The sequence below is a fragment of the Ostrea edulis genome, chromosome 4 (genome assembly GCF_947568905.1).
Source record: "Ostrea edulis chromosome 4, xbOstEdul1.1, whole genome shotgun sequence".
Classification (NCBI taxonomy): domain Eukaryota; kingdom Metazoa; phylum Mollusca; class Bivalvia; order Ostreida; family Ostreidae; genus Ostrea; species Ostrea edulis.
The window spans coordinates 91735617-91761094 of record NC_079167.1 but is presented as its reverse complement, the minus strand read 5'-3'; the positions used below and the strand labels follow the sequence as shown (position 1 = coordinate 91761094).

Here is a 25478-nt window from a genome sequence, read left to right as displayed (position 1 = left end):
ACAAAGCTGCATAGTTTGGGGGAGGGGGTTCTAATGAGTCTGATGAAATTAAAGAAGGAACCCCACATTTGCATTCAAACTAGATGTACTTCAAAATGAATTCATTTCTGCTCTGACTAAATTCGGGAACGAATCTTGCATACAAAATAATTAATAGGGGAACACATAAATTCGAGCTCCTTTGAATTTAATGAAATGCAGATATGCACCTTTCTTTCAACACGAATTGATATGTTGTTTCAGGCACGTATACTTGGGGTGGGCAGGGAGGCTGGGCTGGTCTGCTCTCCCCACTTTTTCAACAATTTACTTTTTTACGTTATTCTAACATACAAAGTCAGTATTTTCTACATGCACAGTTTAAACTGATATATATATATATATATTTTAATTTGTAATGAATTCAATTATAAGCATCAACTCCTGTAAAATTTTAATATATTGTCAATAACAAATTTTTAAATAGCTGGAATTTTTTAATGCTTGTAAGCTTACCATTATATCAGTGATTAATTTTCTTCCCTTCTGTAAAATGATATATTGTACATCGAAGTAGGACACTCCCTCTCTCTCTCTCTCTCTCTCTCTCTCTCTCTCTCTCTCCTGTTCAATCAATGAATATGGACATACAGAGACCGTAAATAATTATGTCGTTCCCAAAGAAACAATATAACTATGTTTTCGTTTATACATTTCCTTTTATATGTGTCTTTGTGTAATCAACTGTTTATTATGGATTGCAAATGTAATACCCGCATTTTTAAACAGATGTATATTTTCGATCATTATTCCCTTATTTGTATATCTAAATTTGTATATGATCATCGATAAATTTTGAATTGAGCACGCAATATATCCAACCAGATGCTCAGTGTATATGATTAGATTCCCGATTTCTATAAACTGCAAAACCTCGACCAGACAAGCATTCAATACAGGAAAAATTTCGACTCTGACATCTCCCCTGATTGAAGACACCCTATTTGGCACGGGTGAAGTGTGTCACAGTCTGTATAACGGAATGACAACGTGTTGTAAAGTTCTAACGAGATACAAATGGAGTTTATCATTTTGTTTCGTGGATTTATCAGAATAAAGAGAGTCTAATATTTTCGGTAAGTGCACATCTCCGATACTTGTTGAATAGACGTCCGTATTTGATACGTTTTTTGTGTGGCGAATATGCCATGTGCATTACATATTATGCATATGGCATGGACCTGTATTTTGCAAGAATTGATATAAATAATATATTTTATGCTCTTTGCTTATTCCATTCTATCAGTATGTAATTGGCAAATGATTTCTCCGCATTTATTTCATAAGAAACTGCAAATACTTGCAAGTATGCAAGAAAAGCTTTTTTTTTTTTTTTGCATTTTTTTCTAAACTTTCGGAATGTTGCATTGGTATACAATAAATATTTCGTAATTTTGAGCAAAGCATAATGTTTTAAAATGTGATTTTATTTGTTTCGCAATCCCTATATATTACTATCGGAGATGTGCACTGGTCGAGTCCACCTAGAAAAATCACTCAGGTGTGACAATCACATTTGGGGTATATACGGGTAGAGTAAATTAGGCTACCTGAGAGAAATATGGCGGATAAGATGAGAAAGGTGTACGTATTTATTAATTCATGTCAGCTTTAATCTAGATGTTTTTCTGCGAAGTCGGATCACAACACTTGGCTCAAAGGTTGAATTGAAGAGAGCAATAATTGAATTGATATCTTCAAAATAATTGAAGATATCTTTAATTGAGTATGTTATTTTGGTGCTCCATACATCTGTGCTATTCAGTTGTGTTGCAATCCTTTGGGGTTAGAATTTTTCATAGGAATAATGATTGCTATCGCAACAGCTAATCAACAGTGCCAAAGTACCCCATTAACCATTGATCGTTTGCATTTAAGTTCAGAGATTTTGAATCTTTTTATAAAGCTCCTGAATTGAAGGAGGTACTTGTCATCATCATAATGGCCATCTTCCCTTCAAAACATGGATGAAAATTAAATATCAGCAATACCCGTTTTATTTATTTCAAAAACCATTGCTTAGCCAAGTTGCTCAGTACATCAACTGCTGAACTAGATCACACATTAAATTCCAGCAGGGGTTTTACATTTTTATGCCCCCCTTTGAAAAAGAGGGGGCATATTGTTTTGCAACTGTCGGTCGGTCGGTCTGTAGACCATGTGTTGTCCGCTCAATATCTTTCGACTCCTTTGCTTGATAACAACCAAACTTGGTACAGAGGTTGCCCCTGGAGAGTAGATGATCCTTATTGATTTTCAGGTCACATGGTCAAAGGTCAAGGTCAAACTGCTGGTCTTTACCCCATGTGGTAGATCATGTGTTGTCCACTCAATAACTTTTGACCCCTATGCATGATAACTACCAAACTTGGTACAAGGGTTGCCCTTGGAGAGTAGATGATCCCTATTGACCTTCAGGTCACAATGTCAAAGTCAAACCTCTGGTCTTAAGCCCATGTGTTGTCCGCTCAATATCTTTTGACCCCTTTGCTTGATAATAGCCAAAATTGATACAGATGCTTTCCTTAGAGAGTAGATGATCCCTATGGATTTTCATGTCACGTGGTCAAAGGTCAAGGTCAAACTGCTGGTCTTAACCCTATGTGGTAGACCATTGAGTTGTCCGCTCAATATCTTGAGAACCATTCACTTGATTGTAATGATATTTCATATGTGGGTTGGTTATAAAAAGAAGAGGACCCCTATTGTTTTTCAGGTCAAGGGTCAATCTACTCTAGACATAGGAATATACTGTCCGCTCAATATCTTGAGAACCCTTTGCTTGACAGACATCAGACTTGGTACACCATCAGGAGAAGATGACACCTATCGATTTTGAGGTCACATGGTCAAAGGTCAAACTGGACATAGGAATATATTGACCACTGAATGTCTCAAGAATCCTTTGCTTGACAGACATCAAACTTGGTACACCGGTAAATCTTTAGAAGATGACCCATATTGATTTTGAGGTCACATAGTCAAAGGCCAAGGGTCAAACTGGACATAGGAATATACTGTCCGGTCAATATCTTGAGAACCCTTTGCTTGACAGACATCGAACTTGGTACACTGGTACATCTTCAGGAAAATATGACCCCTAATGATTTTGAGGTCACATAGTCAAAGGCCAAGGGTCAAACTGGACATAGGAATATACTGTCCGGTCAATATCTTGAGAACCCTTTGCTTGACAGACATCGAACTTGGTACACTGGTACATCTTCAGGAAAATATGACCCCTAATGATTTTGAGGTCACATGGTCAAAGGTCAAACTGGACATAGGAATATACTGTCTGTTCATTATCATGAGAACCCTTTGCTTGACAGACATCAAACTTGTTACACTGGTACATCATCAGGAGAAGATGAATACTAATGAATTTGAGGTCACATGGTCAAGGGTCAAACTGGACATAGGAATATACTGTCCCTTCAATATCTTGAGAACCCTTTGCTTGACAGACATCAAACTTGGTACACTGGTACATCTTCAGTTGATGACGCCTATTGATTTTTAGATCACATGGTCAATCCACTCTTGACATAGGAAGATATTGTATGCTCAATATTTTGAATTGATGATACTACTCTCAATTAAATGATGTGCGTGTGTATAACCCTTTTCAATTTTGCACCATGGGGGGCATATGTGTTTTACAAACATCTCTTGTTTTTTACCATTAGAAATGTGGAAGCTCCATCTCAAATAGTTTGAGAGATACTGTTCAATAAGTCGGATTTTTATTGAAAGTGCATGTAGGTTAATCTTCCAGAACATTCATGGAATTTTGAGGTGATGGAATTTTACTTTTTCCTGGTTTCAATTTTTGAAAAACTCCATGAATTAAGATAAAAATATTCAGTAACAATGCATAATTCGTACAAATCAAATGAAAATGTGAAACTTTTCAAATTATGTTACCCGACAGTGCAATTGCCAAGTCATTTTCATGTGGTGAGAAGATTTCATATTTGTGTCAGTCATCAGACCGTTACATACATGTCTGTGAGGTCATGGAATTTGATGACTGAAATTCTGTACGAACCATGTTAGATAGTTCAGGAAATATTGAATAGATCAAAAGATTAAACACCAATGTGTCACATGGAATCAAGGCCCCCGGGGGTAGAGTGGAGCCACAATAGGGGATCAAAGTTATACATGGGGAAAATCTCGAGAACCACTGGGCCAGACAAGTTTATATTTACATGAAAGCTTTCCGACATATACGTGGAGATTTTGTGAGACAGATGGACAAAAACAATATGTCTTCCCCTGGAAGAGGGGAGACATAACTTCTTGATCTGATTACTAGTTATTAGTTCACTTTGATTTCAAAATTCATACATTACTAGGTCGAATGCTACAAAAGCATATTAAAGTATGTAATAATTACATCCACAAGAGGCCAGCAACATTAGGTGAATCCCTCTGATTTTGTTTACTACTGACTTTACAACAGGCATTACACAGTTATCCCTCTTTAGAAGATCCCCTAGTGCTCACTACAAATGACCCAATCTTTCAATCCAAGCCATAACATTTTTAAGGAACTGTTTGCATTGAAGAAGAATATATACAAATTTACAATATTTTTATTATTAACAGCACATTAACATTTTTTTTTTCATATACCAAAACATATATCACAATAAACATTTGCATTAGACTAGCACTTGCAGGTGGTAAAGATAAAATCAATAACAGCACAAAACCACACTGGAATGAAACAACATAGTACATGGTCTTTTACAGTATGGGTCATAGTTTGCAATATCATAATGAACGGAAAACAAAGATCCAAAACACACATCAATTATATCCAGTTCACAAAACAAAATCATTTTTTTTTTATAAAAACTAAAATAGAGTGTTAAACACTGCAGAAGATAGTTATGAATGCCGAGCAATCATCAGGAAGAGTTAAACAAGTATTAACAAGCACCTGTCACTGTAATATCCACTTCAACTTTGTTGCACTGAGATGACAATAAATACAAATTTTAAATCACAAAAGATCATGAAAATATACTAACTGAAGTGCATTTGTTTGAATACAAGGATAAGAACAAAATATTAAAACAATGAACTGAAAATAATAACAATATTTACCTCATCAGTAATTTTCTAAATAACAAATCATAACACAAACTAATAAATTTTTTATTTGCAAACCCCACTTCCTTGAACATCAGATACCTGAAGAAGAAAACCGATCAGAATTGGTCAGCAAGCCTGTAGACTCTCATCAAAGCAAAGTAATAACACATTATCCTTGTTCAAAAATAAAAAAAAGTTATATATCACAGACACGATACAATGTACTGAAAACCCACATTATGGTTATGATGAATGTTTTTAAACAAAAATTTAGATAGTCTGTAGTTTAGGAATGGAAATGAAGACAGCATTGATTTCAAAAGACTAAATCATGTCTAATACAGTTTCACATAATTCAATTGTTTCAGATATAAACCACAATTTTGGAAAAACAAATTTTTTCTATGAGAGTGCAGTAGAAAAATAAATCTATGGTATAAATACTAAGTTTGTCTAAGCCTATGTTGATGTTTCCAAACAAAAAAAAGCTGTTGAAAATTATAGTCATTTTATATCAAAATGGCAGCAAAACATGTTTGCTATGTCATCATTCTGGTTTTACATCAATTTTATTTAAATGAGAATAACATTTCCGAGTTACATTGGACTTTTGCACAAAATACACTAAACTTTGAAACAACAGCATGAATGTAAATTTTGATGGGCAAACGGAGCCTTTTATAATTCATTTATAATATCCCTTAATATAACACTACAAATGGATTATCAATTTATATGCCAAGAACTGAATTTTGTTCACAAGGATTTATTTTTTAGTTAATTTCATGAGATATATCTTGATAACAAACTTACAAATAATTTTAAGTTCTCACAATATTTGTCCATTGGTAAAATATCAGGAAAATCTTTTCTCGCATATAAACTCACAATACTGATCTTGCAGAAATGAAGTAGTGTAAATATTTCTAAATATATGAAACCTACAAATTTTCTTTCTTTTATTTAAAAAATGTGAAGAAAAGGATTAAATGCATTAAACCTAAAGCAATGTGGTTTACAGCACAACATGGCATGAAAACTGGGCTGTAGATGAAAAATGGTTTGTGGAGATTTTTTATTTTTTTTTTTGCCAATGTGGTTTCAGTTGCTTCATGCAAGAATTCATTCAAAAATTGGGTTTCAGCAAAAACAAAAACAAAAAAAAAACCCTCTAAAAGCAAAGCCAAAAAACATAGCAAATAAAATAGTACATGTATGCCCATATTGTCAATATCAACATGCAAAATTTCTATAAAACAAAGCATTGCACAACTATCTCACACCTGCAGCAATATATGACAACTTTGTGTACACAAAATAAAACATCTACAATAACAACGGAATGATGCGAAAAGATCTGTTCAACAAATAGTATAAATGAAAAATGACACAATACTTATCACAGATAACATATACACTGCAAAAGGTAGCTCTCCACATACTGGCAAACATGACATCCATTAATTCCTGATTGAAAGTTAACAACGGAATAAATTATTTTTATGGTTGACTGATTTTTCTCTCTTGTATTGGATATAGATTTGTGGATTCTTTGATTCTAGAAATCCTTTTAAAATTTCAATACTTTATGTGTACTTATTAAAGCAGGATTCATATTCTAGCATTATTGGCATTGAAGCAAGAGCACTGTTTTTAAGGTTCTGCTAAAACATCAAATATGCTATCAAGGACTATCGCAAATATGAATTTTCAAGTGCTCTGTGCAGGGAACTATCTGATATACTGCAGTTGTGACGTTAAACACACTGTTGCACCATAAAATTTAACACGTCAGTTTTGCAAGGTCTTTTGAGAAACATCTTTGTTTTCATTCAATTAACAATTTAATGATTAGAAAAATATATAAGATATAAAGAATCATTTTCTCATTTTCAAATTTCATTCAAAGAGGAGTAATTCAGATGCAGTTTTAAACATTTACTTGTACATCCTCTGAACATTATACTGTATACAGGTATAAGATCCGTTAAAGTCAATTTCTGTCAAATGCTTATACATTACGTTGTACAAGTTTCCTGTTTACCTGAAGAGATGTGTAGGAATAAAAATGAACTATTCTACTCATGTGGTGATTCTTCAGATTTACCTGTTATACTTAAAACGGTTTTCTGGTAGAAACTCAACTATTACCCCAATAATTACTCTACAATCTGTTTCTTTCTCCATTTTTAAAAGTCAGCGACATTCATTGACAACACTCTTTACTAGCATACCTGTAAGGAAGGAGGGGGGGGGGGGGGGGGGGTGTGTGATGAAAAGAGCACTTAGTTTGCTTTTCGTTAAAAACTGAACAGTCAATTTTTCTCATACTTACACAACCATTAAAGGGACTGGTTCACGATTTTTGATAAAAATATATTTCATTTTTGTTGTTAAACATTAAAAACATAACTCATTTAATGTTGACAGCCCAAATTTTGACCTTCTGAATACAAGAATAAAAGCAATACTTTAGCCTTAAATCTGTGTTATGTAAACAAAGACTCAAGTCTTTTTATGTAAACAAACAAACAAGTGAAATGTTGATTTTGTAATGTAAAGCATCTTAATTTTGCATAGTCACAAATTTTAACTTTTAGATGACACATTTTACCCCCAAAATGCTTGAAATGTGAAAGATAAAATAAACTTAGATCAATATCCATTCTTTTGAAATTGTAAACAATAACATACCCCAATCTTTGTTTACAAAACAAATAATTATAACTTTCTAAAATGAGCTTCTGTGATATTGTATAACCTTGATTTTTATGTGAAATCTTAAAAATACATTAGATAGTAGATTTTGATCATTAAAAGTGAAATAGAAAATTTTGGAGAAAATCGTGAATCAGTCCCTTTAAATACAACATATTTCTACAATAAACAACTTTTCAAAAAATCCTATGTTTGAAACACATTGTTAGTTGATGATGAAACAAACAGCTGCACACATTCCCTATACAATCCTAATTAGGAAAATGGGATCAAAAAAGAATCCACGATAAAAGTTTGATTTTTTGCAAACTAAATGGGTAACCTCATTTATATTTATCACAATTGTTTAATAATGTACTACAGTGTATCAAATGGACAAATTCCAAAGAAAAATATGTATGTTATACCCTTGTTATTCTTTAATTCGTTATTCTTCTGTAAACCCATCATCTTACACAACAGAGGTACTAATTGAAGATTTCGCCATTGTCATTAGCGAGCAACAGATCTTATTGCAATAGTTTTAAAACACTCAAATAAATACACATAAAGTATTACAAGATCAAAATTTGTCGGAGGATGAAATTCTGAAAAAATACTGGTACTGTACAGTTTCTGACTGACAATGGAACCTGTGTTGCTAATAGTACTCATTCTAATCTAAAGAATGTCTCAGCACTATTTCAATGTGCTAATAATACTTATTCTAATTTACAGAATGTCTCAGCACTATTTCAATGTGCTAATAATACTCATTCTAATCTACAGAATGTCTCAGCACTATTTCAATGTGCTAATAATACTTATTCTAATTTACAGAATGTCTCAGCACTATTTCAATGTGCTAATAATACTCATTCTAATCTACAGAATGTCTCAGCACTATTTCAATGGTGTATCTATGGTTGATAACACTTATAAATTAACTATACAAACTTTTCATGGCTGTATGCAATATTGTTTAATGTATAGAAAAAGCATCAAGTCTTACCTTAATAGTAATACGCATATCGCCCAGGATCCCGGCATTACACAAGTATGATCAAATTGTCCATTACATACAAACACACACACACACACATATATAATAAAGTCTGTTGTGCAATATTATTGGGAAATAACTATAACAAATTAGTTAGACTACATTTCAGAACCTGTCAAAAACACATGTAGTGAACTTAAACTTAGGAAATTTCACCAGTATACAAACAGTGCACAAATGTTTCCTTCTTGATCAATGTAATGAGTACTTACATTTCATGAATAAAACTTCCTTAACATCTAGAACTTGTAAATACCCGGTATGTTAATTGTGATATATAAAAATACAAATATCAGTTTTTGTTTTAAGATATGATTATTGCATGACAGTAAAAAAAACCTCCGATTAAAGATGTCACAGATGCTCTCTCAAAATAATACAAATCTTTAATGAACCGTAAACTTACCTGTCCTACTGGGACTAATAGAAATACATGGTACATTTACACTGGTTCATATTTTCAAAAAGACTACATATTTCAATATCAATTTGTATGAACTGCCAAAATCCATGCATCATGGGTATCTGATATCACTGTCCAGTACTTTTTTGTATAAACGACCTTGACATTGCTTAAATGTTGTTTGATTGGGCAGGAACGAGTCCAATCCCTGTCCAGTGTATGAGCATCCTACCTCTCCATGTTGCAAACACATGACTGTATTAATAGAAGTACAGAACAAAAATATATAAAATAAGACATGCAGCTTTCACAAAATTGAATGAATTAATCCATGTACAGTACCCCTGGGACATTTTTACAAAATTAGGGGGGGGGGGTTCTGAGACAATCTCCAAGAAAAAAAATATCTGGAGAGATGGACAGTGCAATTCCTGTAAACTCCCTCATATGTTCTTTGTAGAGGGGGTAAAGGCAGACTCTTGGAAATTAATACTGCAGAGCACCTTAAATTTCTATAGAATTCTACATGATTATATAAGTTTGAACTTTGGTAATAATTTTGATACTAAGCATCCCTAATGATAATGTACTAGTACCGATATACCCTGATGAAATATACAATGATGCACCTAAATACCTCACTAGTCTAAACATTACAATTATCATTATTCTACAGTCTACATAAGGAACAATAAATCCTTGTAGAACAGAAGCATCAAGAAGCTGTGATATTTTTTGGTTTGTGACAAATTCAGGAAACTAAAATTTTCCATTCATAAAACATATAAAAGTTTACACCAAAGTTCAAAAACATACCAATTAAGCTAAATGTTTCTTAAATCTACACTGCACATATATTTGAGACATCTGTTGAATCTGTAAGTGAATAAAAAGTATATAGATATCATTGTTGAAAAATTACCATACCATCTTCATGACAGTGAAATTTTATATTCACAAGTTACTGACTTAATATCGGGATACATGCCTGCCCGAGGTTGTTGCGTGGTAGCAGCAGATCGAGCTTGCTTCAGCACAACGACTGAGGATAGTCATGTTTCCCGATATTCAGTCAAGGACTTTTTCATTACATATTATTCGAATTTTATACATTTCTAATTCTAGCAGCACACATTTATTTACATTTTTAGTAGCAGATGAAGTGTTCACATCCAATATTATTTGGAAACAGGTGTGACACCATAATCATAGAGTTATGTAAGCAGATGTGAGTGACATCATAACTGAGTTAGAAAACTATAGAATCTATAGGAAAACATCAAAATCTGTAACAAGACAGATTTAACACCATACATGTACCTCTACAGGTTGTTATACAAACCAGTGAGGTGTCAAGACATTATACTTATTTACCCACTCAATCCAAATCATACTAAAAATATATTTCTTCGAGATGATAATCCTTCAATAAATGGTGTTTTCAAAACACTGTGGAATAAATTTTCATAAACTTGCCCTCCTCACTCTAATATTTTGGTCTCCATAAATGTTTTGGTGTCACAAATTTGATGACATCTTGTCATGCTGTCACAACATCAATGACATCGTCATCTTCTTCACAGCATTTACACAGCTTACATTTACAGCATAAAATACACGGTGCCGCCAGGAGCAGGAAAGGGGAGGCAACCAAGAGCAGGACTCCAAAGCCAGCAAAGATCCCAACCACCTGTCAAACATTTCATTGTCATGTAAATATGTGAAGGGGTAGAGCTACACGACCCAATACTAGTATAGTAAATATTGCTTATTATTAACATGGATATGGAAAATTTAAGGATATTTAAGAAAGTTAAATCTCCAAAATCATTCTCATGTTTCATGTTGATTGGTTTGAAGTTTTCTGCTATATACACATTAACTTTTGTTTATATCCTGTATTAAATAGTGGTCAATTTTATAATTTCACTTTCCTCAGTTAATATATTTAATCATAAAACTATCTTTCATCTAAATCATAAATAAAAAACTGAGTATTTTTTACTTGTGTTCATTCATTTTCTTTTTTGTAACAATCCCTCTCAAGATTAGTGTCATGTTTCATAACTATCATCTAACTTTCAAACTTTAAGTTGGTTGAAATGACCATTGCAGCCAATCAATTAACAAATTAATCCACAGCATAGAGTCAGTACTAATCAGGTTCTTCCAATCTGTCATGCTGTGTCAATATAACAACTGCCATCTCTCAGGTATAGCCTACTTGGTGCTAATACAGTTTCAAGTGACCAACATCTTGTATAAACAATTAGTGCTTCAAGGTACGGAGAGTAAATTTTAACGGTTTATGTATAATGGGATTTGTCACTTACATGTCTCTGTGAAACGGGATTTGTCACTTACATGTCTCTGTGAAACGGGATTTGTCACTTACATGTCTCTGTGAAACGGGATTTGTCACTTACATGTCTCTGTGAAACGGGATTTGTCACTTACATGTCTCTGTGAAATGGGATTTGTCACTTACATGTCTCTGTGAAATGGGATTTGTCACTTACATGTCTCTGTGAAATGGGATTTGTCACTTACATGTCTCTGTGAAACGGGATTTGTCACTTACATGTCTCTGTGAAACGGGATTTGTCACTTACATGTCTCTGTGAAATGGGATTTGTCACTTACATGTCTCTGTGAAATGGGATTTGTCACTTACATGTCTCTGTGAAATGGGATTTGTCACTTACATGTCTCTGTGAAACGGGATTTGTCACTTACATGTCTCTGTGAAACGGGATTTGTCACTTACATGTCTCTGTGAAACCCCAACATATCACCATCACAAGCGTGAAAAGATGCAATCTTAATTAGATTGGCTTTAATTCCAACTGAACTAAAGTCTAAATACGCTAAAACAAGTACATATATAAAATTTCAAAGAATTATTCCCGTTTTCACTGAAAATTCTTGAAAGCCATTGACCACTAACATATTTCAGAGGATTTGTCTGTTGTATGTTCCTTTTCCTAACATCTGTCTTAAGAACATTTGTGCCAGTTTAATGGTCAGACATGTCTTTAATGGTTCTTACCTGTGTTCTGTGCCAGTTTAATGGTCAGTCATGTCTTTAATGGTTCTTACCTGTGTTCTGTGCCAGTTTAATGGTCAGTCATGTCTTTAATGGTTCTTACCTGTGTTCTGTGCCAGTTTAATGGTCAGACATGTCTTTAATGGTTCTTACCTGTGTTCTGTGCCAGTTTAATGGTCAGTCATGTCTTTAATGGTTCTTACCTGTGTTCTGTGCCAGTTTAATGGTCAGCCATGTCTTTAATGGTTCTTACCTGTGTTCTGTGCCAGTTTAATGGTCAGTCATGTCTATAATGGTTCTTACCTGTGTTCTGTGCCAGTTTAATTAATGGTCAGTTATGTCTTTAATGGTTCTTACCTGTGTTCTGTGCCAGTTTAATGGTCAGTCATGTCTTTAATGGTTCTTACCTGTGTTCTGTGCCAAATAACTGATGCTCTGGAATGCCCAAGTTTGTTTTTACATGGTCCCTTGTCATAATGTCTGAGAAGAAAGTCGTGCTGCAAATAAACCTGAACATTTCAAATCTACCAAGCACTTAATGTACAGTGTACTATTAGAACTACTGCTTTCATATCGATCATTGGTCTGTAATTTCACCTCATGTAAATTCTTCTATTGGTAAATCTCAAAATCAATTTTATCTATTCCTTCCTTGTTGCTTATAAAAAGGAATCATGATTTTACAGATACAAATATATAACAGATAAAATTGACAAAATATTAGAAATATACAGAATCCGATCTTCTCTGTATTCAAATTAAATACTTCCTTGTTATACACAAGTATTTAATACTTGCTAATTCACGAGAAACCTTTCTCTCTTTCATTTTTATCATTAATTAATCAATATATCAGTAGATTATGATGTTCTTCCTCAGAGAATAGTATTATGATGTTGCCTTTTCACGCATTAAAGGTATGCAACAATTTTGTCAAATGAAGCACTCAGATTATACAAAGAAGCTACAGTATGTATACATACCCATCAGATCTAGATTAGTAGAAAAAGTTACATGAAAACAGGTAACTAATTCACAATGTATAAAAGCTTATGGCTTTTACCTAATCATAGCCTCTGAAGCTGTTCAAAGGGAGACTACTTACATCTAGTGAGGCCAGACAATACCAGCAAAAGACGTGTTTGCAGCGTTTACACATCATCTGAGCACAACCATCGTTCCGTTCTATAGGTACACGACACACTGGGCACCGCTTGATCATTGCGTCTTCTCTGCTGTTGTAGGGAATTCTGAAAAAAATTGTTTTGAAAAATTACATACAAGAATATGCATCTTAAAAAACAATTTCTCTTTAATATGAAATTCGAGCTGTGAAATATGCAAAGATAAAATCCTTTTATGTGTATGATATAAAATGAAATGCTATAACAGCTTCTACTGATTAACAAATATAGTGTGCTGAATAATGAAAAGCTAGAGCAGCATTACATTGAACAAATACATGTAGCATAAAAACTGAAATACCCAGCATCCTCCTGCCTGCCACTAAACATAACGTCATCACATGTTCTGGTCTCATGCCACTTCGCCTTACACACTGAACAAAACTGGAGTCCACACTACAAACAGAGAAGCAGTTTAGAGTGGTTTTTATTGTGTCAATGCCTACCATGACAAGGGGCCTCTGTTTTTAAGGTTTGCTATGAAATGAGACAAAACTTGGTGTCTATGTTGCCTCCATTGATTTGCTCAGAACAAATACCTCTGGGCAGTCTACAGGAATGGGACTGTAGTGTTCCCCTGACGACGTGCTACAAACATGACACACAGTCTCACAGCCCACCTCCGGACAAAAGGTACGATTGGGATCCAACTCAATCTCTGAAAGAAAGAAAACATTTTCATTGAGTATTTTTCTTCTGCGGGGGTTAAATTTTCACGGATTGAGAAAGGAGTCTTTGATTTACATGCACATTGATCCTTGAGAAGAACCGTCATCATCATTTGTTGCTGTAATTCACAAGTTTCACAGATGAATGAGACAATAGGATTTTACCGGTGTGCTCACTACAGCTCATTGACTGAATAATATCAGAAATACACCCACCTAAGGTTGTTGATGGTAAAATGAACTGGGCTTGTGATAACCTTTTTATTATATATTCTACAAATTCTGTGTATATGTTTACATTTTTGATAGCAAACAAAGTGTTCATTTCCACCTGTACCTGTACAAACAGATGTGACATCATAATTTGAGATTCACCCTCTCTTGTCTATGAACAGATACCAGATCACAATTGAGCTAAGGTAGACCCTGTGCTTTTTCATTCAGGCTTTTATGGCTCAGTAAAAGCATGGGTACACACTACAGATTCTATAAAATAATCCATCAAAATAGGTAATAATACAATAAAAATTTCACACACACAAAAAAATGAAGATTAGAAGACCTTGGACAATATAGCAGTAAGCCAATACAAAGATTGTAATACTTGAACTCACAATGCATACCATGATACTTACTTAGAAGTAAAATACATGAAGAATGAGCAGATTTATTTGACATAAAATGCAAAACAAAATGCATGCAGTGGAACTTCAGTATCTTAAACATTGATAACTCGAATACCATGGGTATGTCGAAATGAGTTAGAGGTCCCAACCACTTATTCTTTATGTATACTATTCTAACCGCAAAATCTTGAATCCACAGATAACTCAAAAGTTTTTTCTTGACCTATCGACTTTGAGATAACAAGGTGATTCTTAATATAAATTTGATTTTAAAATTTCTTTTTACTACAAGAGGCCCACAGACCTTATTGGTCACCTTAGTATTAGTTAAAAGCACCACTAACCCCAAGGGATATGAAATCTAGAAAAGATTTCCTGTTCTGCATATCTAAGCTAACTTCTAATACAACAGTATACAGACCAAAAATATGTTCTACAGTCTGTTCATTTGGTGTGGATGTAAATACAATGTACAAATAATGAAGTGTGATTTTGTTGCCATCATTAAAGGATATGACGGTCGACTGCATTGTAGAAATAGAGTGCAACGCCCCAGCACATGATACGCCAGTCAGATGTTTATTCATTATACACAGATAAAAGTGCATGACACAAAATCATGTCAACCTTAATTGGTCCAAAGATTGCACAAATATCTTTGCATTTAGGTCTGACGTAAAATCAATATTATTCCTTGTAATGTGTCTAATGCACATTGCAATTGACTTGTTGTCAATGTATCAATATCTCTTGAATTTTTCAAATAACTACAGAAATATTACAAAACACATTTTCATTTTATTAATACATATATTGATAATTTCTTTCACATGGTATGAATTACTTATTTTGGGTTGAATGATTATACTCATTAATTAATCTTTAACTGGACAGATGTAATTTAGCTCTTATCAAAATGATCTTTGAATCTACAGCTGAACTTTGACACACCATGGCTTACTCCCAAGGGGTTAATGGAATCTTAATGGGACAGTTAAAAGCTACAGTTTCTGAATTAAAAACAATATTTTTTTCTTGATGTAATGATTATTGAATGGGTTTTTTTTTGGGGATTACTCTCTAACATATGTAGGGATTGCCTCATTGTTATTTGGTTTTCTTAAATACTTACCATTTTAAAAGATTTTAGTGACCTGATTTTAAGCTACAATTTACATTTCTGTACAGATGCATAAATTGACAAAGTTTGTTGATTCTAGGACTCATATCTACATGAGCCCAAAAAAGGGACTATGCCATATCATCTTAATCATAGGTCACAGTGACCTTGATTTAGAACAGGACACATCTTCCTAAGATGCATTAACCAGCCAAGTTTGATGATTCTAGACCAAATAATTGTCCAGGTGCAGTCGAACAGGATTTTGCCATAATTGGACACATCGTCTTAATCAAAAGGTCACAGTGACATATCTTTAAAGTGCAACCCACCCTCTACTCAAAGTATATCAGCAGAAAAAGTTTGATGATTCTAGATCTCATAATATTTGAGTTACAAGCCGGACACGAAGCGGGACAGACAGACACGATAGCCACACCATTATATGTCCTGTCTAAAGACAGACGTATAAAACTTGTGTGATGCACTCATGTGTGACATTTAAGTTTCCTACAGTACTGACATCTATCATACAAATTTTGACTCATCTCATAACCCATCTTATTTGGCAGTCAAGTCATGTAAAACTGTAGTGCTAGTTCATCCCTGCTCGACTTCCGACTCTTATAGTAAGCTTATAATCACTAAGTCGTTAAGCATGCCAGCTGGCACAAACCGACGTGGCCCAAAACATAAATGTTAACTCATTTTTATCTCATTTCCACAGTCTGTAGTTTACTATCACTGGGCAAAAGAATAGTGCATTTTACTGTCCTGGATTGGGTGGAGCGTAGTACGCTACAGGTCTAAGTATTTCACACTGCCCATCTTGCATAGCTCAGTTTACCCCCAAATGCCAAATACATGTATGTTTTGTTTACTTGTGTATATATGTTTCAAGTATAATACATTTTATTTTAACATAAACTGCCTTTGTTGTTTGTCTAAACAAATGTCTTATTAGTGTAGCAATATTTTGCTTACCTCTTTGATGCCTTAGTCTGTGATATCTGGCAAACAAACTTGCATCTACAAGAGACTCAATCTGCAAAGAGAAAAAATTTAATCTTAATACACAATAATTTTTTTAATGCTACACAATTTAAAGAAAGAAAATTATGTCACAGTCTCTCTCATTCATATTTCTATCCTATAATGAAAGCATGCACATAAGCCCTAATTTGCAGTTTAATCAAAGGGGTGTGTCACTTCTCATATGTTTGGTACATTTCAGACAAATAACACTGGTTTAGTGAGGGATTGTTCCATTAAGGAGGTATGCTACACCACAGAAATTTGATATGGATGAAAAGTGGAGGATATGTACAACAATATTTTGAAATTGAAAACTTTCAAATTTACTTTATTTAGTCAAAAAATGCAGTTTTAGTTGAAAGCAATCTGAGCAAAATTTAAAACCCCTGCTGGACTCAAACACATGATCTACAGTTCAGCAATCAACATGTTAACCTACTGAGCTACTCAGCTAGGCTAGAATTTTTGAAATGAAAAGACAAATATTGCTGATATTTATATTTTCATCCATGTTTTAAAAGGAAGTCAGCCATTATGACGATGTAGAGAACCTCCTTAACATGTCTCTGTATGTATGATCTTTTACCTCTGGAGCTTCCATCCTCCCTTGCTTTTTACACTTGGCATCAGGACATGTAATTGTTAGAATACTGCCATCGGTAATCAACACCTGCAGGTACTGTCTCATGCACTGAAATCATTTACATGTTGTAACATTCATACAACCATGCAGCATGTGTGAATAATCTTGCGGTTAACAAATTTGTACCTAACTTCAGAATCAAGGATAGCCATATACCTTTTCACAATAGAGACATTTACAATCCTTCAGCTCGTACATTTCCCGCAGGGAACACTCCATCAGACAAAGTTGGCATGTGATGAGCGGGTCTATGGCAAGATCCACCGAATTATTCCCAGCTGTGTAGGTAGCCATATTATCACAACCAACCTGTAAAAAGATTATATTCATCAATTAAAAAAACTTATCTCTAAAATAATTCAAAACTCTGTAATAAAATCTTTTGTTTTTTTTCCCAACTACATGCAAGAATCAGCCTACGGGGGGAAGCAAAGGAAATGCAATTCAGGCCATCATTAAAAATTTTTTTGGTTGATGTACTCCGACCCAAATTTTTCCAGATTGGAAGGTTGGTCGGTATTGCTTTTTTTTTTTTGGAATGTCATGAAAATTAGATTTACAAATTTTCTGATGTTTTCATTAAACACAACGCTGCCATTCATTTTGTACACATTATACAATGTCTCCTGGAATTTTCTCAAGACGTTTTGCATTTGTCACGGATGAGGACCTCTACAGTTATTAATAAATTAACACCCCTTTTTATTGCCACCGATCGATTCTTCTATTTATGGTTTGACTTTCATAATAGTAATCACTTAAACACTTCAATGTGATCCATGAATATCCAAGTGAATTGCATGATGACGGCAATTTACAGAAGTTTTAATATTGCCCATTTCTCGCATTGTTCAATTTGTTGTGACGATCGTGTTCCATTCCTGTGTCTCAATTTAAGAGCAAAGTGAAAGAACCTTTCATCTATTAAATTGTCATAACATTTAGATAATCCCATATCAAAATAATATGTGTGCTTTTTCAGAAATATAGACCATCAATTTGAATGCAGACTCGTGGTCCGCCATAATTTTGGTGAGTTTTCCCACGTGATTTTTTATTTAAGTAAAATGGCTTTCAAACTTTTGTACACAAATACGATCTGGCCTCGACGGAGGAGTTCATAGCTTCTTGCTCTATTTTGTTGGTAGATAATGTGGTAATTTGGAGAGTGATGCGGTATATTTCGTTCATATAGAAAAGTGTTTGAAAAGTTCTCGGATTAACAAATGGTCAGTATCAAAGTGAAAGTAGAAATGAAAGACGCCCAAAGGACATTTTGATAACAAAAATTTCATAAAACAACTATTCAAAATTTAAAAAATGGCATAAAGCTTAAAACTAATTTGAAGAATGTCTACTTTCCAGGGAGCGAAAAAAAAAAAAAATTATAAAATTTTTAAGTGTGGAAAAAATGACAGGGTCGGGGCAAATTTCATAGGTCAGTCAGAGTACATCAAACAAATCGATTTTTAATTTAAGTCCCAGGTATTGCTCAGTTGGCCCCATATAGGTATTTATACAGTGATAAATACATATTGCTCGTAATAGTGTTATATAAGAGAAAACAGTTGAAAATGAAAATATAAATAAATAACAATCATTCAGATGTACTACTACTGTCAGAGTTCACATATATACATTAATGAAAAAGCAAGGCATGTAAGGCCTTTAAATCCAGACCTGATTATTCAAGACAATCTTGGGATTTCAAAATAAATTAAAGATTGCAAATGAATATAAATATACATCGCAAAGCCGATTGAGTATGACTAGTTTCTGAGTATGATTATATGTAGAGTGAGGAGTGTTAAAACCATTCTGCATCTGGTTTCGTTCAATCCGATGAACCTGTCTTACCAGTACAATTTTAATACATTTTTCTTTACCATAAATCCACATACAATTGATAAAAGAGCATACAATGTATCAACTGGACATGTTCCTCTTGTACAATGAACATTAAAAAATCACGTCATATACCTTATTTGTCCGAGATGAATGGTCTTTGTCAATTCATCGTCTTCGTTGACTTTCCATGTCCAATAAAAGAAACATCATTGTTTTGTTTACATGTATGTATATCTCAATAAAGAGGATATCAACGTTTTTTTCTAGTAGTACTTTTCACTCCTAAATTTTCCTGAAAAAACGGTCACAGTTGTCAAAATTATCTGCGTCATTCAAACGCTTCCAATCGGGCAGCTGTGAATATTGGTTAAGTCGTTCTTTAATTTGCTACATTTTACATATTTAGCGTCAATAATTTCAATATAGAAAAAATATGCTAATTCAAAGTGAAAGTTAAAAAGGTGTTATGAAACATAAAACACAAATTTATTCAGTATTTTTACTCTTCCCTATAATCCAACTTTTCAGAACGAAAAGTTTGTCCGCTAGGGTTGCCGTATGCTAGTTGTTATCTCGAATTCTATTGGACAATTATGGTAAGCGCCATTTTGCCGCCATTGTGAAAATTTAAAAGCCCGAGCATCATGTCAGATACAGAAAACAACAAAGAAACCGCAACAGAAGTGGAAGACATGGTAACCTTGTTGTTTCAAATTCAGTAAACATTTCGGGTTGTTGTACACATGTATGCAATTGTAAATTATCCCCCTAAATGCTTTGCTTTTATGGAATTTTGTCAGAGTATAGGTGCTTGTTTACATGTAATCCTTGCCTCGTGTTTCGTGTTCCCTGATGTCTCTATAAGTTACATGGAATTGTATAGGCTTTTTAAGAGTTTCTACATGTTGTTTTTCAAGATATATGGATTTCTGTTTATATGTCAAATGTTGTCAATTAATGGATAGGCTATTGTTTACACAAACTCTCTATCCCCACCCCCCTTATTTTTACTCTCCTTGGTTGGTGTATAAGTAGCAACAGGGGTGATTTTTAAATCTTACACCTTGGGGGATGGCTGCATTATTGCAGCTAGTCTATTAATGTAGATAGTGTTGTATCTAGTTCCAGATGTTGGTCTGTTTAGTTCTAAGCATTAAACTTGAGTGCATTATTTTTCAAATATAGCACTTACCCATTCGCCAAATGGGCTAGTTGTATTTGGTGCGTTCACAAACCCGCGTGTCAATCGTGATCAATGTTTTCCAGTAGAATTTGGTGTGGTAATAAACACTCAAATGAGCTTGATTTTCTTTACTTTTTATACGCCCGTCGAAGACGGTACATATTATGGTATGGCGGTGCCCGTCTATCTGTCCGGACCTTGTGGACAGGATACAGACTGAACCATAAGTCCTAGGGCTTTACAACTTGGTACATTTGATCATGATGAGAGGAAGATGCCTATTGTTTTTCAAGGTCAAAGGTCAAGGTCGTAGTATCACTTATTAGGAAAACCTTGTGGGCAGGATACAAACTGAACCGTAAGCTCCAGGATATTATAACTTGGTATATTTGATCACCATGATGAGAGGAAGATGCCTATTGTTTTTCAAGGTCAAGGTCGTAGTATCACTTTTTAAGAAAACATTGTGGGCAGAATACAAACCGAGCCGTAATCTCCAGGATATTATAACTTGGTATATTTGATCATCATGATGAGAGGAAGGTGCCTATTGTTTTTCAAGGTCAAAGGTCAAGGTCGTAGTATCACTTAAAAGGAAAACATTGTGGGCAGGATACAAACTGAACCGTAAGCTCCTGGATATTATAACTTGGGGTATATTTGATCACCATGATAATGAATTAGCTCACGGAGGACAGTGCTAACTTCACTAATATGAATCCCACTAAAATATGTTTTCCTTGAGCAAAATCTACGGTCGTATTATGCCACGTTGGCATTGCTCTTGTTAGCTTTGTTGTTTGTTTTTTTGTTTTTTTTTTTACGGGAACAGCTAACGCAAATTATTGAGCCCAATCAAAAAAAATTTCAAATTCGACAAACTAATATCTGTAATGATACTGGGTGTCTCTTAGCTATTGATATATATTTTTGCCCTAAACTGTTTATATATGAGAATTCACAAGATACAAAACAGTGGTTTTCACTTTTATGACAAATAATTATTTACTAATTAAATAAGAGTCCCTCCCCAGTGTCTAAATATTAATCGGCCATCAATTGGTATGTACATTATTCATACTCAAATTGTTAATATCATATTTTTCAATATATCAAGGTTCCAAATTACCGCTCGCCCACTCACATTGGCGACTAAACTTTTCTTGTGGGCACCCAAAATTTCCGTTCTCGTCGCCCACTTGGCGACCGTAATTGTCCGATCAACATTTTTCTTTCTGATCGATCCGAGTCGTATTATAATTGAAGTTCAAATTCCAGTTGAGGTTTTGCCACTTGGCCTGGCGAGACATTCCTGGGGTATAAAACCTTCCAAAATGTATTTAAACCAGAAGTTGAACAATGCAAGCTTTACTTCAAAGGAAAAGAAAGCGTCTGCTTTTACCAAAGTGGAAAGAAGGGGAGAATATGGCACGATGACGGCGAAAAGGGGATGACGTGCTGTGTGTACAAAACATGACACGAAAGGTCCAATTGTTGTGACAGCTTTCCCAAGTTATCAACTTGACAGCATCGTAAAGCTGAGAAATTTTGAAATCACATAAAAAGTTTGAAGAAACATGTGTTAAAGTCAGACGCCGCGAAGATCATAAAGTCCATGAGCTCTGATATTTTTGCTAGGTTGACGAAATGAGAGAGGTATTTAAATGAATTATGGAGAAGGAAACAGAATTTAAAGTTTTTAGATAAATTGCAATGTGACCTGATGTTTCTTTTTTCTTGTAAAAAAAAAACCCCATGTTATTCAATTTCATGATATGTGTGGGCTACTAAAATTTCATGTGGGCTAACAGGATTTCTTATTCAGGGGCCTACTTGGCCCCTAAGGTAATCAGTCGAAGTTGGAACCCTGATATATATTAACCTCGCCATGGTCCATTTGAAGCCAAAACACCCCCATCCCACCCCCCTTCCATCAACACAATTTCTCCAAATGCCATATTAAACCACAGGGGCCTCTTATCCATTTTGTTCTCAATCTATATATAAATATCTAACAAGGGATGACACGAAAATAGGATACCAGTTGTAAACAAATCTCAAATCATCTTAGTTCCAAGAAACAGATCAAATCTTATCCAAAGGGTGTTAAACATCTTGTAATACAAGTCCAACGTAGTCCAATCCTTTCATATTTAAGTTAATGAGTTTTATAAACAAAAATAATTCAAGCTGTCTGCATTGTCGTCGATCAAGCACAGGAAAAGATAACTTTCATTTTTAAATCATATTAGAAAGGAATAAGATGATTTGGGGTGAGAAAATATTTTCACCAAAATTAGCTTTACTATCTCTTTAATTTCCCATTGAAAATGAAAACTGTTTATAAAGTTCAAGGATAAATAATGATATATTTCTACTCAATATGCATGTATGTGATTATCTACAGGGGGTTTGTGATTAACTGTCTACAAAATGAATTAAGAAATCTTTGTAATTGTAAAGCTATTCTCTGATATGCCTCTTGGCTTCTGGACATTGTTCATTAATTTAGGAAGAAGACAATGAGGCTATTCCAGACACTTCAAAGGAAGAGGAATCATCAGAGGAAGATAAAACTCCGGTAAAATCATCACCAAAGAAGGCAGCAAATGAAAAGGCTGGGGAATCAGGGAGTGATGATGAAGAAGAGGAGGAAGAATTGCAACGTAAAATTTCAATAATTGTTTACAATTTAATTCTTATTGTATCCTTGTCTCTGATTTTGTCTTGTGCATAGAAACGCTTTACAAAATGAATATACAAGTATTGAAAAAGTAAACGGGGATCAAATAACTAAGGCCAAGGTCATCTCAGTCAGTCCTACTTCAAGCACACTTCGGGCGTCTCAGTTATTTAAATAGCAAGCATGTTGATTTCATCCGTGTCTACATGATACAACACATGACAGAGTTAGTGTCACCAAAAGTTTTGAAAATATAGTTTGAATTGGCGCACACAGTCTTCAAGATTTCAAACCACATGATGTTGTAAATAGCGATATTTTGGAAACTTGTAAATGCGACTAAATCCACCAAGGAGGAGATGAGAGTAGGTGAATCGAACACTTGGCTTGCAAATATTGGCACTGACCGACTTCCATAAACAACAACAGATGACTTACAATAAATGACTTCAATTCTGGGATCAAATTACAAGAAAGGATGTGAAACTGGGGAATATAATGATTGTTTTGTCAAACTACAACAGAAACCTGAAAAAGATGTTCCAAATTTCTAAGAATTTCACTTGAAATTAAAGCAATTTTAGCTGTCATTTTGGTGTCGGAATTTTTTGTTGTGAAATTGTTGTTATTTCAATGACAGAAAAATTCAGGTATTCAAACTTTAGTTATTAGGTCACCTGAATTCATTCAGGTGACCTATTGCTATCTGTTTTTGTCCTTCGTCGTGCGTTAACATTTTAACATTTTCAGCTTCTTCTCTGAAACCCCTGAACCAATTTCAACCAATTTTGGCATATAGCATCTGTGGTTGGAGGGGAACAAAAATTATGAAATTCGTGGTCCCTGCCCCCCTGGGGCCTGAGGGGTGGGGCAAAAACCATCAAAACGAGTGTAATTTTAAAAAATCTTCTTTACTCCTGGACATCAAGAAGCCAAACTGTGGGCATAATTATAATGAACGTTGAGCCCTCTACCAAAATTGTGAAATTCATGGCCCCTGGGGCAGGGATTCGTGTGTTAGGGTGGGGCTTTATTGGTCATATAGTGAAAATGTAGAAATTCTTTGAAAATCTTCTTCTCTGTCTCTGGGTATTAAGTAGACAAACTAATAGCATGGTAATGATGAGCAAGGATGCCTCTTTATACCCCCCGCAACAAGTTGTAGGGGGGTATACTGGAATCGGGTTGTCCGTCCGTCTGTAGACGCAATGGTTTCCGAGCTCTAAAGCATTATCCTTTCCACCTACCGTCACCATATCATATAAATGGACTACCCATGGGATGAAGATGTTCCCTATCGATTTTGGGGTCAAAAGGTCAAAGGTCAAGCACACTGGAAATCGAAGTAGCAATATGGTTTCCAGGCTCTAAAGTGTTATCCTTTCCACCTACAATCACTATATCATACATATGGTAATATGTCCTTGGGTATTAAGTAGACAAACCAATAGCATGGTTATGATGAGCAAGGATGCCTCTTTCAAAATTGTGAAATTCATGGCCCCTGGGTCAGGGGTTCTGGTATTAGGGTGGGGCCCTATTGATCATATAGTGAAAATGCATTTTCTTTCTTTGAAAATCTTCTCCTCTGCTGCTGGGTATTAAGTAGACAAACTAATAGTATGATAATGATGATCAAGGATGCTTCTTTCAAAACTGAAATTTATGGCCCCTGGGTCAGGGGTTCTGGTGCAAAGGCGGGGCTGACCACATAGCTATTCAATGTTTCTTCCATCCAAAAGTAAAATTCTTATATTTAAACACAAACCTAATTCAAACATTGGAAGGTTGTTACATGATACTCAGGTGACCTATAAGGCCCCTGGGCCTCTTGTTAAAATTTGTGTTAGAATATCTAGGCTCTGAATGAAGTAAATTACAATGTACATTTATATTGTCTTTCTGTAAAAAAAAATTTTAAAAAATTATTTCTATATAATGCTATGGGTTCAGTAGAATGAAAATCTTTTATTTTGATGAAATCTTAAACCTTAGTTTTTGATTTTATTAATGATTATGGTTAGAGTTACAAAACTATCATGCTTTAAAGAAGAGGTATTTGGGAGACCAAATTACGAACAAACCATACTTAGGTATTTCAATGGGAAAATATCGTAAAGAATCAATGAGAAGT

The 25478-nt window shown here is 34.4% G+C and overlaps 2 protein-coding genes across 5 annotated transcripts in view; one reads left to right on the top strand and one right to left on the bottom strand.

The window, feature by feature from the left end:
• Positions 1 to 4622: 4622 nt before the first annotated feature.
• Positions 4623 to 20045, bottom strand: LOC125668594 (E3 ubiquitin-protein ligase RNF144A-like). Of its 4 annotated transcripts, XR_007367691.2 has the most exons (11): positions 19611 to 20045; positions 17787 to 17939; positions 17574 to 17678; positions 16937 to 16997; positions 14078 to 14196; positions 13840 to 13934; positions 13460 to 13604; positions 12762 to 12851; positions 10794 to 10998; positions 10125 to 10184; positions 4623 to 9563 (listed from the first exon to the last, which is right to left on the bottom strand). XR_007367691.2 is itself a non-coding variant. In XM_048902891.2 (9 exons), exons 2-9 carry the CDS (start codon positions 17922 to 17924, stop codon positions 10849 to 10851), a joined length of 903 nt encoding a protein of 300 aa, XP_048758848.2. In that variant the 5' UTR covers positions 17925 to 17939; positions 19611 to 20045; the 3' UTR covers positions 4623 to 10848. The 4 variants fall into 4 exon arrangements, 1 of the variants encoding a protein (XP_048758848.2); XR_007367689.2 differs by having other exon boundaries at positions 10125 to 10998; XR_007367692.2 differs by lacking the exon at positions 10125 to 10184.
• LOC125668591 (protein DEK-like) overlaps positions 20039 to 25478 on the top strand; it is a 14933-nt gene continuing 9493 nt past the window's right edge. The window contains exons 1-2 of the mRNA XM_048902887.2: positions 20039 to 20173; positions 23174 to 23327. Coding sequence (XP_048758844.2) covers positions 20123 to 20173; positions 23174 to 23327 — 205 coding nt within the window. The 5' untranslated portion in view covers positions 20039 to 20122. The remainder of the gene's footprint in view (positions 20174 to 23173; positions 23328 to 25478) is intronic.

Excerpts from the sequence above, each read along its gene's own strand:
- LOC125668594 (XM_048902891.2), bottom strand. The coding sequence starts at position 17,924 with ATGGCTACCTACACAGCTGGGAATAATTCGGTGGATCTTGCCATAGAC. Across the intron at positions 17,679-17,786 it reads AATGTCTCTATTGTGAAAAG|TGCATGAGACAGTACCTGCA; the intron begins GTATATGGCTAT and ends AAATGATTTCAG. Across the intron at positions 16,998-17,573 it reads GGAGGATGGAAGCTCCAGAG|ATTGAGTCTCTTGTAGATGC; the intron begins GTAAAAGATCAT and ends TTCTCTTTGCAG.